This window comes from Aplysia californica, unplaced genomic scaffold (genome assembly GCF_000002075.1).
Source record: "Aplysia californica isolate F4 #8 unplaced genomic scaffold, AplCal3.0 scaffold00018, whole genome shotgun sequence".
NCBI classification, from domain to species: domain Eukaryota; kingdom Metazoa; phylum Mollusca; class Gastropoda; order Aplysiida; family Aplysiidae; genus Aplysia; species Aplysia californica.
The window spans coordinates 2,406,806-2,422,068 of NW_004797288.1; the positions used below are offsets into that span (position 1 = coordinate 2,406,806).

The 15,263-nt window shown below is 39.5% G+C and overlaps 1 protein-coding gene across 1 annotated transcript in view; it reads right to left on the bottom strand.

Moving 5' to 3' along the window:
- Positions 1-14,425, bottom strand: part of LOC101859375 (chitin synthase chs-2) — a gene marked incomplete in the record, with an annotated part of 48,109 nt that extends 33,684 nt beyond the window's left edge. Inside the window, 7 exon segments of the mRNA XM_013086397.2 lie at positions 1,073-1,365; positions 1,761-1,960; positions 2,510-2,927; positions 5,812-5,953; positions 7,317-7,734; positions 11,095-11,283; positions 14,021-14,425. Coding sequence (XP_012941851.2) covers positions 1,073-1,365; positions 1,761-1,960; positions 2,510-2,927; positions 5,812-5,953; positions 7,317-7,734; positions 11,095-11,145 — 1,522 coding nt within the window.
- Positions 14,426-15,263: the final 838 nt, after the last annotated feature.

Here is a 15,263-nt window from a genome sequence, read left to right on the forward strand (position 1 = left end):
TTGTTGGGGGGGGGGGTTGTTCTGTTTTGTTTAGTTTAGTTTTGTTTTTGTCATCGCAGATCATTTTCCGTCACATATCTTTCAATATGTTGACCCAACTGTAAATAACTTATTCACTGTCCGATCCTCACATCGAAAAGATGTGTGACAGAGAAAGATCTGCGGCCACTGAATAGCAAAAAAAAAAGTTGATTTTAGACAAATGTGGCATACATGGGTTGTTTTTTTAACTGAACCCGCGACATGAACTAAACAATTGTATGATAAAGCAATCGAAAACAAACTACATGTTTTAATCTTTAAAATTGAATAGAATAATTTGGGAGTCAATAAAATCAGTTACGGAACGCGCTGATTCCGACTTAGGTATTATTTCGCTTGATAAGGTTTAATTTTCGATAATTTGTAAAAAGCCATGTTATCTCGGGCGAGCGTCAGACAAATCCGAACGCAAAAGTACATGAATTATTATCAGTGTTTTCCTGATTTTTGTCTGATGTTTGTTTTGTGGGGTGGACAGAAGAACTGACTGACGATTTCAACGTTCATGTATTTTCTTTTCGTCCGACAAGGATGGACTTAAGGCCGGCTAGTGTTCCTACAATGTCCGTTTCAGTTGTGCGTTTTATATCACCTTTAACAATAGTCCACCCTTTTCCTAAATTTCCTACTTTTCACCAGAAAAAAATGTATGAGTAAGCTCTATAACTACATGTAATTGTTTCTCAATGGCTCCCTAAGTATTCTTCAGTTTTGTCCGCCAAATTTGTCTTCACAAAATGATGATACAGAGGTGATTACATTCTAGAGAGAGAGGGAGAGAGAGAGGGGGGAGAGAGAATTGAGAGGGAGAGAGAGTAGGGAGGGAGGGAACAGACAGACAGACAAATAGACAGACAGACAGACAGACAGACAGACAGACAGACAGACAGACAGACAGACAGACAGACAGACAGACAAACGGACAGACAGACAGACAAACGGACAGACAGACAGACAAACGGACAACCCATAAGTAGGCTAAAAATTAGGAGTAGATGGAGAGACGGACGGCTCTGTCTGGGCTACTCACCGACAGTAAAGATGATCTTCCACAAACTCATGAGTAGAGTCACCCGTGTGCGACGCTTCCGAAGTTTTTTGCGGAGCCGAGACAGAAATGTTTTCTGTGTTTGCGGATTCAGATTCCGAGTGGACGTGACGTAATTCTCCCAGTTGTCAATGGAAACTATCAACAAGGAGACCACTACCAGTGTAACCATGGTAACATCGTGTGTTAAAGAGTACTCCTTGTACGCCCAGAGTGCGACTACTGCCAGCTGAACCAGTGAGGCAAGAACATCAAAGATTCTTTTTGCTATCACTCTGAAGACAAAAAAAATAAAATAATTAACATCTCATATCATGCATTTACTTAGTATCACAGAAAAGTTTTCCGTAAAAAATGTTTTAACTACACATTCATTGGCTGAAAGCCAATAATAGTAAAATACAGACATTCAAAGGATATTCCATTGTGTCTCTAAATATCAAATTATTCCACCATAAAGTTTTTACCACTTTTGCAATTTCAGTGGTGTATATTAAAGCCACATCTTGCTCACAGCCTACGCTATACATTCGGATCTTTCAGTGGAAGAATCGAATAGTTCATATATCATTTTTTTTTCTTGAAGATGGGAGGACATAAATTTACATTTTGGGATTTAACGTTCAATTTCATTTCAATTTATAAAAAAAGCTTCTTTAAGAAAACCTACTTCCATTGCCCTTTGTTGGTTGAGTTGTCGTCGATTATCTCATCATTGCCTAGATTTCTGGGCGCAAAGATCCTGAGCAGGGACGGAATAGAGACGACTGACGTCATCAAAACGCTGCTGAGTATCGGGTCGTGACGAGGCAGGATGTAGAAAACGATGGAGCACAGGCTGAACGAGTGAGCGGAGTGCTGGAGGAATGACTGGGGACAGAAGCGATAGGGTAAATAGTAAAAGTGTTGAGAACGTGCTTTTCTAAAGCAATGAATTATTAATACAAAAAAGAACTGAAAAACAAAATGGGCTTTTCAAATGTAGAACTTGTGGTAGACATTAAGTCCAGCAGTAAACGTCTCTGTTCAGCTGACCCACAAAAAGACAAATGAAAAAGTATGGCCGCGCTGTTAGGTCGCTTTAATTTTGTTTTTTAACCACCAAGTACAAAAATAAATAAACTATGTTGTTGGGGTTTTTTACGGGAGGGGGTGGATGGACGAAATAGCAAAAGAGGAGGACGTATAAACGAGGAGTAAAGAAAGAAAAAATAATAATCGAAGTTACTCGTTGAATATAATTTCACGAAGCTCATTGAAAGTGGGATGAACAGAATTTAGAAGAAAAGATTCGAAAGCATAGAAATGACAAATCGTATTCAAGAATAGGGTAGAAAATATTCATCTAGAAAGATTTGCCATTATTAAATATCTTCGACGGTAGATAAAAGGTTAGATTAAGAATAGTTAAACACTCACCACAAACAGCGCTCCACACGAGAGTTTCCCTGTAGTCTTGAAGATAACCTTCCACAAAGAAGAGCAGAACGTGAACAAATACGGAGCCACAACAATCAAGATGGCGGCCCAAATCCATTTCACATCGATGTCAGGCGTGGCTTTGATGAGCCTGAGTCCAGGCTGCCTGGTGTAAAACAGGTCTGCTCTGTATGCATGATTCTGCCAGCCGTTGACTCTAGGTCTGAGATAGTATGTTGTGAGCAGCAGACTTGTCTTTGAGGCCACGGCTGAGCACAGCACGAACACGAAGAAGAAGATAGAGATTAATATTTTTAGAAAGACGGCGGCAGACTCAGCAGAATGTCCATCGGAGTGCGACTGGAAGAGGCCTCCTGCTTTCGTCACGAAAACATCCCAGACTTTTGTTGTCTGCTTCCTGTTTTGAACAACCAAAGGATCATTTGAGTTTCAACGTGTTAGACCAAAGCTCTTTACATTTTGTAATTAAACATTGTGTTTTAGCTTTGTGCCTCCTTTTGTTGTGGTCAGTCGGTTCCTTTTATTGTCACTTTTGCAAAACGTCGATAAATTGTTTCTATGCTTTTCCACTACACTAAATGGCCGTTATTGAGTCGATACTTCGCCTCGCGTTCTTCAAAACTAAAACTAATCTACACCGTCATATAAACAGGTTCGTAGGGACCGAGCTAAGTACTCCAAGAACTGAGACTCATCAGCCCCTGATGTGGTTGGCGAGGATGTCGAGTTCGCTCGACAAACGTGTTCTTAAATGGTTATGCTGGGGGGGGGGGCGATTTTAAACTCATGTCTTTAGTTAAGCTCATTAACTTTATCTTCATCCCCATCTTGACCTACCACTGCCAGACATGGACCCTGACCAAAAGTCTGGAACGTAAGATAACCACCTGCGAGATGAGATATCTAAGGAGAGCCGTCAACAAAACCAGACTGGATATGGTCAGAAACAACAAGATCAGAGAAATGGTGGGAACAACAACATCTGTCATCCACTACATTCGAGGGAAACAATTAAGTAGTTTTGACATTTCACACATATGGCACCTAACCAGCTTGCCAGTAAACGCTACTACTGGAAAGTTCAGAGTACAAGGCAAGAGGAAGACCAAGAAAACCCTGGACCCAGGGTGTGAAGGATACCCCGAGAGAGAACATTCATTATCCCACCGAGCCAGGCCATCAAACTTGCTAGAGACAGGACGCTCTTTCCCTACAAGACGCCTTAGAGGTACAAGAGGACGAATAAAGTAAAATAAAGTAAAGTAAGTTTTTACAAAGCGTTGTACTGCCCTTACAGTCAAACTAGTACCGAATATTAAAGGTGTTTCAAGAGGGTAATAAACACCCGTCCCTCCCCCCCCCCCCAAAAAAAAACACACATGACGGAGGACAAGATGAAGACGATAAATGTTTGATAGGAAGGAGGAGCAGACCACATCAGAACCCTTGCAATCACCAACTTTAAACTATTAAAGATATCATCTTGAAATGGAATAGACTATACAATGATAATAATAATAATAATAATAATAATAATAATAATAATAATAATAATAATAATAATAATAATAATAATAATAATAATAATAATAATAATAATAATAATAATAATGATAAGACGAAGATGAATTGTTCGTCCGTCAATATATGACGATGATCAATACATTTAAAAATTGAATGTATGTAGTTAACTTTACGCCCTCATCGAAACAATGCATATCATTTAGGAGGCAGGCCTTCGACCCTGCCTGTCTGAGCAAACCCGGGCTGAGGAAGATACAACTTCACAGCAAAATGACCAAGTTGTTCAATAAAAAAAATTGTCCCCACTCAGGAATCGAACTCGAAACTCCAGCGTGCGACAGAGAAGCACCTAACAGCTACACCACAGACGCCCGTCTAGAGCATCTGCAGAGGAGAATATAATATCTTAGAGCGAAGCAAGAAAGAAAAAATGTTAGGATGAATTGTGGTTTCTGCTTTGGCCATTGAGACCATTATTCTGTCAGAGAAGAATGTGCCACATTTTGAGCAATTAAAAGCTTCATTTCCTCTGGTTGGTGTGTGCAGCTTGAGAGTTTTTCTATTGGATTCAGAATTTCTAATTTGTGAAGCCTCACATACAATACAATAAGTGTGACATACAACACACGCATTTGCTGCAACACAAGACAGTGAAGTGGAGGTCCATGATCGCCCACGCCAGTCGGAAAGGCACCGGATGATGATGAACACACCACTTAAAATACGACGTGGTGGGCATTCAATGCCCTTTTGTCAAGTTATTCATGAGTATGGAGGCTCCGTTATAACGTCCATCTCAGAAAGTAAATGTCCATTCACAATCCAAGTTCCTTCCAGCAAGTGTGGGGTAGCAGGTAGGTTCGTCGGCGCCACCAGTAGAAGATGTGAGTTCGATTTCGAATGGAGTTATTTATCGAGTGCCGTATCTTTGACTATCTGCTGGGTTATATCCCACTGAGCTCATTTTCGGCTCCTAGATGGTCTAGATTGTGTTGATTTGGGGCAAATGATTATATAAATGACATTTACAATTTACTAGTACAAAAATCAGTATTGCCCTTAGTCCTATATGGCAGTGCATCAACTGATTAAACACCCACTCCTCAACCTCCCACCCCCACCCCTCTCCAACCCCTATATTTTTTCCTTCCAGAAGCAAAAACTTTGCATAACATTGAGAGATGGGTTTTTTTAATCTTCTCAGAATTTCTTTTGGGTTTTGCTATTTAAAAAAAGGGCGGCAATATGATTTGTGTGCATATATTATTTTTTAAAATTATGTTTGTGTGTGATTGTGCATGTGTGTGTGTGTATTTGTGTGTATGTGTGTGTTTGTGTGTATTTGTGTGTGTGTCTTTGTGTGTGTGTGTCGATGAGGGTCTGTGTGTATAGGCGTGTAATTTTGTTTTCAGAAAGAGAAAGAGAGACAGAATAGAGTGAAGATGTGTGTGTTTGTTTGTTTGTGTTTGTTTGTGTTTGTTTAAGTTTGTTAGTGCGTGCATGTGTGTGTGTGTGTGTGTGTGTGTGTGTGTGTGTGTGTGTGTGTGTGTGTGGTGTGAATCTGTCTACGTGCGTGAATTTGAGAGTGTTGTTACAAAATGAAGGGGGGAGGGGGTATCAAAGTCGTTGTACTGCTTGAAAATTCGTGAATTTATACTTATCGATGCGAACACACATTCTGTTGTTTTCACTAACTCAAATTTCTGTTTGACTGACAGTTCAAGTTTCTAATAACAGCATGTATCATCATATCATACTTGGGATTTGATTGTTGATCTGAAGATCCGGGTATTTCTGTTCTTTCTTTTGCTGTCTTTGATTGAGATTCGGGTTTTTTGCTCTTGTTGGTTGGATGTAGGGTGGCCTCTGGTGTAGGATGACTGCTGGACACTGGGTAATCTGTGGACGAGTAATCAGAGGGAGGGGGTCATTTCTACGAGAGGATATTATGAGAGTGTGTGCATTACTGTATGGAAACCACTACGGTTAATTTCATATGTCTATCAAAATCCCAAAACCATCTCTTCCTCCTCCGAATTCTCCTCCCGTTCCTCCTCCTCCTCCTCCTCCTCCTCATCATCATCATCATCATCATCATCATCATCATCATCATCATCATCATCATCGTCATCATCATCACCATCATCATCATCATCATCATCATCATCTACCTCTTCCATCCCCTAAATTCTTCTTCTCCCCCTCCTCTCCCCTCTCCTCTACCGTCTCCTCTTCCTCGTCCTCTTTCTCCTCTTCCTCCTCCTCCTCCTGCCTCTACTTGTCGTCACTATTGTGATTTCCCCCTCTCCTTCCTCATCCTGTCTCTTCCTTCACTTGATCCTTAAGATCAGACAACTTTAATCCTAGTTTCAAAACGTAGTTACTACTACTACTACTACTACTACTACTACTACTACTACTACTACTACTACTACTACTACTACTACTACTCTTAAAGCAGTAGCAGCAAAAGTGTCGCCGTATAGCAATAAATAGTAATCACGTTGTCAACATGACAATAGCCTGTGCCTACAAACCGAAAAGATTCTGAACACATTCAGAAGTGCTCACTCCTTTTTTTCACATTTTGCCCGTTTTGTTTTCAGAGAATGTTGTAAATTCATTTTTTTGATTCTTCGAGTGTCATGCTGCTACGCGCTTTTTAACATTTCGTGAACAAATTGATTTACAGATTTTTATTTTTAAAATCGTAAAAATTGCGAAAGTCACAAATTCAAGTGGTGTGTGAAAAAAAAAACCAGTATCTATACTGATTATTTTTGTGAAAGTCTGTCACTTTGGCTGCCTAAAACGTCGGAACCACTTAACTTTCGAATTCAACAAAATTAATGGTGGTTCAGAATCATTTAAAGAGTGCACAGTTCTACTGAGGAGCCTCAAGTCACTGTAGTTTAATTTCAGTTTTTTTATTAATTTCGTTTAGATCTAATCTTGGGAAAGTCCGTCTTCTAAGACGCCATTGCAAACAAGTGAGGTTTCCGTTCAATAACCGTGGGCACTGTTTCCACTCCTTCGAAATTCTGGAATGTACAACCTCGAAAACGGAATAAAGAATCAATCTGTACATCACTATATCTAAACCTTCTAATTTTTTTTTTTACATCTCTCACGATTTATTGCTTCATTCCAGTAGAGTGTAAATCATTATAGTAGGCCAATGACTTTCAGTTAATGTTAATGCACCGATCATTCCTTTCAACGAAAGGGGGCCCAGCTAGAACAGTATAATCATGGAACTTGCCTTCTGAGAAGTCACTGTCAGAGCCGTAATCTGCCTCTGGAAGTTCGTCCAAAGTCTCTGGGTGTGGCTGGAAGGCCGAGTTTACATAACCATCCTGCACGGCTTGCTGACCGAACAAACCACTTCTCCAAGACCCCCAGTTGTTTTCTCCTCTGTCTCTGCCATCCCATTCTGTCCCTCCACCTCCCCCTCCCCTGCCTCCTCCTCCTCCTCCTCCTCCTCCTACTCCTCCTCCTCCTCCTCCTCTGAGCCTTCTTCCAAAAGACGAGGGTGCTTGTTCATCCGTGTAATTTCGCTCAAAGTCTCTGACGATTCTGTCTTCGCCACTGTTCCAGTACCCGCGGCCGTTCATGCGGGTGGAGAGATAGCGAGGTCCCTCGTTGGGGAAACTCATAGGTCCGTTGAGCTTGCCGGAGATCTGAGGGATGATAGAGTTTGGTTCTACTGATAGAATGACAGCGTTTGGTTGTATTGATAAACCAGCATGCGTTTAAGGGGGGTTGGGGCGTGAGATAGTACTAGCCTTTCTGTTTCTCTAGTTTTAATCACATGAGTATCTATCTATCAATCTATCTATGTATCTATCTATCTATCTATCTATCTATCTATCTATCTATCTATCTATCTATCTATCAGTCTGTCTATCTGTTTTTGCATCTCATAAATCCCATGCCTGTTTTATTCTTTTACTCAGTCGGAGCTTTTTTTAAAGTAGCAAATTAAAAAGGACAGAGCTAACTGCTATCGCAATGTCTGCAGTTTCAACAAAAAATTGTCTTTTAAGGATCTAGAGGATACATATTTATGACCTACCAGCAGATCAAAAACAAAGTTGTTACGTTGCACATTTCAAACGATCATATTATTTTATATAAATCAGAAACCCGACTTTGCATACTGTATGCATTTCGCTGCCTGCCTTTTTAAGTTTCTGTTAAAAAGACAACAGAATTTAGAACGCAGTTATGCTTTTTAAATAAAGAATAGTGGCCCAGAACAGCGCGTCCACAATGATTGAAATATCAAGTTCGTCACAGTTGGCAAACAAAACGTTACAATTATATTATTCTGCCTCCAAAAAAATTAAAAGGCGTACGTTTAAGTTATCTTTAAATTAGGCTAAACGCTGTATACTGGAGGTAAATATATATCATTAATTTGTTTTAAAATTCCGAAACAATCGTCATATTATTATTCTTTGAAATATCAAATTTGTAGATGAAAAATTGGAAACATATATGGTAGTTCAAAGGGTCCTTAAGCTCTAAATCTTTTGAAAGTTGTGCATGGGTGGTCTTTTCCCTTAATTGGATTTGGCATTATATTTGTTTAGCATGTGGGATTCATACATCACTAAGTATATTCTCGTTGTATATTATTTTTCTATTGAACACATTGCAACGTAACACAGGCCGTAATTTCTATCTAGAGAAGGCTTGTTCTGTGTTTCAGCAAAAGAGGAAATAAAAAAACCTATGGCTTTGACTGCCTCGAAAGAGCAAGGAATCGTTGCTAAGCAAACATCTGTATGTCAATTTTCCCCCAATAAACTGAAACGTACCCAGCTAAAATAACATTTTACGAGATAAAATTATGTATGCTCAGTCACACGCCCTCTCCAAAACATCTAGAATATGAATATAAGTAACCCGGTTTCGTAAGATATTGTTATTATTTCCCACCACTTTGCTAAAAAGGGCTGTTCTCAAATATTATTTCAAAGTAGTGTGGCTGAGACTTGCTTACTTTTATTTAAAAACTCGTTCCCTACATACAAAACACCTTAGACAGCCTCAGAGAGTGTCGGAAAAGTAATTCGTGGAAAGTGAAAGGGTATTTCTTGAAAATAGTCCTTTTAAAATACACAATCAGTATGTTAATAAATAGTGATAGTAACAACTTAAATATTACAACAACAACATTTCTTTAAAACCCCGAATACAAAGATAACAAAAATGTCACACATGTGGTAATGGTATTGTTTTCTTACGAGCAACATTAAAGTCTCTAAAAAATGTTGGTGCAACAGGAAAATATTTGCCCCACTAACCCTTCACGGTCGACCCTGGTCAAGTCCACATTGGCCACAAGATGTGTACCGCTCGCGTAGAAAATCAATAGACAGTACACTTGAACTGCCGAAGTGCTTAAGGTAATTAGCATAATCAAGGTGAAAGTGGTGGGGGGGATATCTTCGATATCTACAGAGAAATGCTCCAGGTCCGATCATGCAAATCCCCTTTGTGTAGATTTTTCTCTTCAAGCTCTAATGGAACAAGCTTGTGTGTGTTAAACTGAACGTAAAATGGAATAACAAGGTCAGAACATAAAGTTAAGAAAGGAGAGAGAGAGAGAGAGAGAGAGAGAGAGAGAGAGAGAGAGAGAGAGAGAGAGAGAGAGAGATGGGGGGGGGCAAGGAGAGAGAGAAGGGGAAGCGGTCAGATTATTATGCTAGGCCTCGAAATCAAGGTAACGATTATAGAGTACGCTCTGCAACAGTACTATTTTCTTTCTCGTATCCTCATAAGTTACCAATGAAACCAGGCAACTCTTTCGGAAACTTGTATCATTATGTGTATGACGGAGTGAGGTGTTATAGTAAGGTAAAAAGAACATTTTTCTAAGAGAGAAAGAGAGGTGACGAGGAAGTGATTTTTTTTCGGAGGGGGGGGGGGGGTACATTGTATGTAAGATAAGAGGTTAATGAAATCTTGGTCCAGTTAGTTACTAAGTTCTTCATCGTTCGGGAGTCCGGGATCTGAATCTAGGTGTGTGTGTGTGGAGGGGGGAGGTTCATTGGATGTTTTATTTTCGGAAGGGGGTAGGAGGAATCTTTCAACATCTTTTCCTCAGGGAGGATTCAGGATGGATATCCATTGTCTCTTCTTATTTTAAAGGCATCCATTTTACCTTGCTGGGCATTGTATCTTAGATTGAAGCGGGTGGAAGATGAGGCTGCAGCCCTTAAACGGTCGTTGGTGACAACATTTGAGAAACATTGTGATGACATTGATGTGTATCTGTGTGTGAGAGAGAAGACAGACAGACAGACAGACAGACAGACAGACAGACAGACAGACAGACAGACAGAATGACAGACAGAGATATAATTGGGAAAGGGAGTCGCAGAAATATAAACAGACATATAGACAAGCAGATAAAGAGAGAGGGAGGGAGAGAGAGGGGGGGGGATTAATTGGCAAAGATGGAAGCCAGACAGTCAAAAATGAATGAGAGAGAGAGAGAGAGAAAGAGATGGGGGGTGCAATGGAAGAGAGAGGGGGAAGAAGGGGAAGAGCACGAGAAAAGGAGATAGATGCAATTGGAAAGAGGGGGGAGAAGAAAGGGGGGAACAAAGGGGGGGGGGAATAACTTTACTTGTACGGGTATAAAAAAGTAAAAGTTGTTCCCACATCCGATCCGGACATTAGGGATTACATTATTGTTAGTGAGACAACTTCCTGGGCTTTCGGCATATTATTGTAGGGTGGCCAGTTCCTTTCCACGCAACCTTTACTTGCCCAACTCGAAGTCAGGTACCTATTATAGCTGGTTCGGCAGGAGGAGGCGAAAAAATCCATGTCTTGGACCCAGACTTTCCGCTTCGGAGACTAGCGCACTAACCGCTATGCCATCGCAGCCTCTGTACGTGAATAACAACTATAAGTCATGCGTCTGTTTCTTGTATCTATTTCTGACTAGCAACACATCCTTTTCCCAAGGGTTTTTTTTAAAAAGCCCGTTTCTTGACTTGGCTTTTCTGTTCATTTTTACTTACCCCTCCTTGGTAGATATTTCCCATCCGCTGATGCCATTTTGATCTGTACATGATGTCTAAGAAATCCAAACGTTCACACACACACAAGAATACTTTTTACAAAATGTTCCCAATATTCTCTGAATTCATCACCATCACAGTTTTATGTTTGTGTATTAAGAGTGCAGAAGAACCTTCTCAAACGACCACCTGTATAGACAATCACCTGTATAAACGACCACTTCCCATTTTCCTCCTTTGACATGATAACAACACTGTGTAATCCGGCCACTTGTCTAAGATAACCACTTTTCTCCTCTATAACGGATTGTCTTCTTAAACAATTTCAACTCTACTTTCTGGATTCGCAGTGCTTCAAAGACTTTATTAAGATTTTTTTCAACGGAATGTCATGGTATGATATACGAAAAACTAAAGGTTCATTTCTCTCAAACACTGAATAGGTCACGTTTACAGGTCCCTATTTTTAGTATAGTATTATTTACTGCGGGTATAGTTGTTTCACTTCGTCAATCACTCAAACTAAAAGTTTCAAGTAAAAAGGATTTTCAGCACGTAGATAAACGCTAGTGTAGATATCAAAGAGAAAGCCAGGTAGAACTCAGTTAATAGTCACAGAGAATGATGAACAGAAAAGTGGAGAAACTCGGAGCAATGTCAAGCAGCCATCCCAAGATAGGGAAAAATGAAAAGAGTTTGTTTGTGGCCTATACCTTGGTCCAGAGTGAGAAAAGAAATGATGATGATGATGATGATGATGATGATGATGATGATGATGATGATGATGATAAATATATTAGTCCTTCTGGAAGAGGACCAAAAGGACAACCATGAAATAGCCATCTTATGAGACAATTGTAGAAGATAGAACACACAGTTGTCGATCATGACCAACAAATCAAAATTACGAGAGAGAACAAAAGTAGTGCGTGTCTTTAAATACCCGATTATTTACTGCATATGTCACCTTTTATTTTTAGAACATTCTCGGGCACAAAGTCGAAGAAATATGTTTCTCTTATTGAGGTAGGAAACGCAGAAGAATACTTTCACCTCGATGACATGCTTTATTTCTTTTAGCCAGCAGAATCTATTGCATCAGGTTACAAATCGTTTCTATGAGTTGCCAGAAATATAAAAATCAAACAGATAAGAAAAAATACGATGGGTGCGTTTCTTTCATGTACTAACTGACCCAAGATTTAATGTTTGACGAATGACGATTTTTCAATAGGTAGAAGGGAAAACACGCTTCACAAACTTCCCTAATAAAAGGGTGGGGGCTTCTTAAAAGCGGTGCGAGTAAATGATCTTACACCACAGATCTTAAGGCCAACAGTCTAAACGATAAGGCATGTCATTTGCTCAAAGTGTACACGTTCTTCTTTCTTATCAGTCAGAAATGTGGCACGCCAAGGGTGTGATTGTTTGTTTGCCAGGGTGGATGGGTAAATTTTCAACCCGTTTTTCAAATTTCCGCTTATTCTCTTTACATCCTGAAATTTTTTATGTGTTTTGGACAATGGGTGTAAACAAAGGTGGGGATGGATTCTAAGCTTCTAGGAGTAAAACCCATCAGAGAGAAGAATGTCTTGAGATAGCAACCATGCTAATATGCAAGCATGTCATACTTGGCCTATTTTTAGCATCGTGTGCATCTATTTACCTTTAAGGGGTAAACTAATTGGTGTGGTATGGGTGGGACGCTCTTTGTCATATGAGCTTAAAAGGGTTCTATCTGCGTTGTGTGGATGTTTCAAGGTACGGTTTGTTGAGGGCTCTTTATGCAAGGTGATCCATTTTTCTGTCTGAAATTACTTAGAAGACACACATGAGAAAGGTTCAGTCTCGCTTTGAGTTTAGAATTCACAAACACTGACGTCCGGTGCCTCAAAAAGTACCTAAAATTCAGATAGAACCATGTATTTTATTCTCAAAATTTGCATTGTCAACAATATATTATTATAGGGCCATATATTCTAGAGGCAGAACCTCCGAATTCAATAGCCATTTCCGAACCAAGTAGGTGGAACGCCAAAAGATCCTCGACGCAAACAAAGTTCAAGAGTACTTCATATATCGGGTTTTCGAACCAGAGCCATCCACACAAAATAACTACAGCAATCCAGCTGGCTACTGGAGGTGATAGAGACGCACACTGTTACGTCTTACTTCCGATCTTTACTATCATTATGTTTGTTCTTTTTATATGTTTGTCTTGCTTTTTCTCTTTTCGAATAAACTGGCTTCACGTCATAAAACGCCTTTTCTACAATTACAAATTTTTGATGCATGATCAAGCAGTTTGACAGGTGAATTAATGTAAGAGGAGGCAGAGAATACAGCCAGAATTAAAGAGCGGGGAATGTAGCGAGGGAGAAAGAGATGGCGAGGAGCAGCGTGCTTTGAGATGAGAAGAACAATGAAATAGAAAAATAAACCTGAAAAATAAAAACCTTGAAAAGTCAACCCTACTTATAATGCAGTCTGACAAAAAGCAGACTCACTAAAGAAGGCGACAATTCTGAGAATTGCGGTTTTCAAACAGGAAAATTGTTTATCGTGACTTCAAAACTGAAAACCAACCAATAATTACTCATAAGTGTTAACTATTGCCGCTGACTTCTTTCAACGTTCTTCACTGTCACTGTTGTTGATTTTTTCTTTTCTTAAATAAAAATAATGTTCCTTTTTCTCTGGAACGAGTTAAACTTTTTTTTTTTTCAAATAGAGGTAAATGCATTAAACTACGGCTACGTTTTCCCGGCAGGACTAGTATCTCTACAGACTGTTTACTCTTCACTCTCTTTACCACAAACCCAAATCACTGTTATGGTTCAGCAATTTATTCCAAACTTTCTGAGTTATCCATACAGCGCACGATTTATTCACACAATACACATGCGTTGATCGCACAATACACCACCGTTTTGTTTTCCTCACAGACAGGAATATTACGTGAACAAATTCTGCTTATGAATGTTATCATTTAGATTTGACGTGTGTCTGATAATCCGGGACTAATCTTTCTTTTAAAGGAAAAGTCGCAGCGCACGGCATATTTAGTCCACTTAGTGTCAAGCTGTTTAAAGAGCTGTCGAGTACGTCGACTGGCAGATATTTTGTTTATGATGTTTGCTCAAGAAAAGACAAGTACTGTAGTCGATGTATTGATTGTATAGACTTCGGAAATATTAAGCAACAACAGGAACAAAGGGACAGATAAAGAAGAATACAAGGAAGGAATCACAAGGTACTTGTGGCAGACAGTGAGACAGGAGGATGGAAAACAGCAGGGAAACAAGGATTACACAGGTCGCAAGAAATTATAACGAAAGAAAGAAATAGATAGATAGATAGATAGATAGATAGATAGATAGATAGATAGATAGATAGATAGAAAGAATAATACAACAGCGCATACACACATGCACCCAGAAAAACACACTCACAACCATGTTATATGGATGGATGAATGGATGGACGGATGGATGGATGGATGGACGGGTGGATGGATACACAACCTTCCGATTACGAGTCTGGTCGCCTAACCAAAAACATAATTTAAACTTGTTACTGACAGGCAATATTTTAATACCTATCCTTTATGACGATTTGAGATTCTGTACCATTTTGGTGATTGGAAAAAAAAAGCGGAAAAGGGAAGAGGGGGGGGGATAACAATAAAATGTAGAGCGACCACTGGCAGGTTCAAACAACTAATTTTTTCTATTAAAAATTACACATAGCTAACGGTCAATTTTTGTCCTTTTTTATCTTTTTGTTGCTATTTTTTGTTTTGTTTTGTTTTGTTTGGGGGGGTGCTTTTGTTGTTGTTGTTGTTGTTGTTGTTGTTGTTGTTGTTGTTTTTGTTTTTGTTGTTGTTCTTGTTGCTGTTCTTGTTCTTGTTTTTAGGGGGGGGGGGGTCGTCAATGTAAGAGAACGTTATGAAGTCAACAACAACTAAGAGGAAAGATTCATCAAAGTATATCATGGATGCCCACTTTGATTATAAGTGCTATTTGTCAAACAGCATCCCTGTTAATACACCCTTTGATAATAAGCGGGTCAATGAAAAAGAGCTCCCCTCAAAAGCAGTGACAATGGTCCGGGATCAGTGACGTCATGTTTGCTAAACATTCAGAGGTCTCGAGTGGGTGGACCTTACG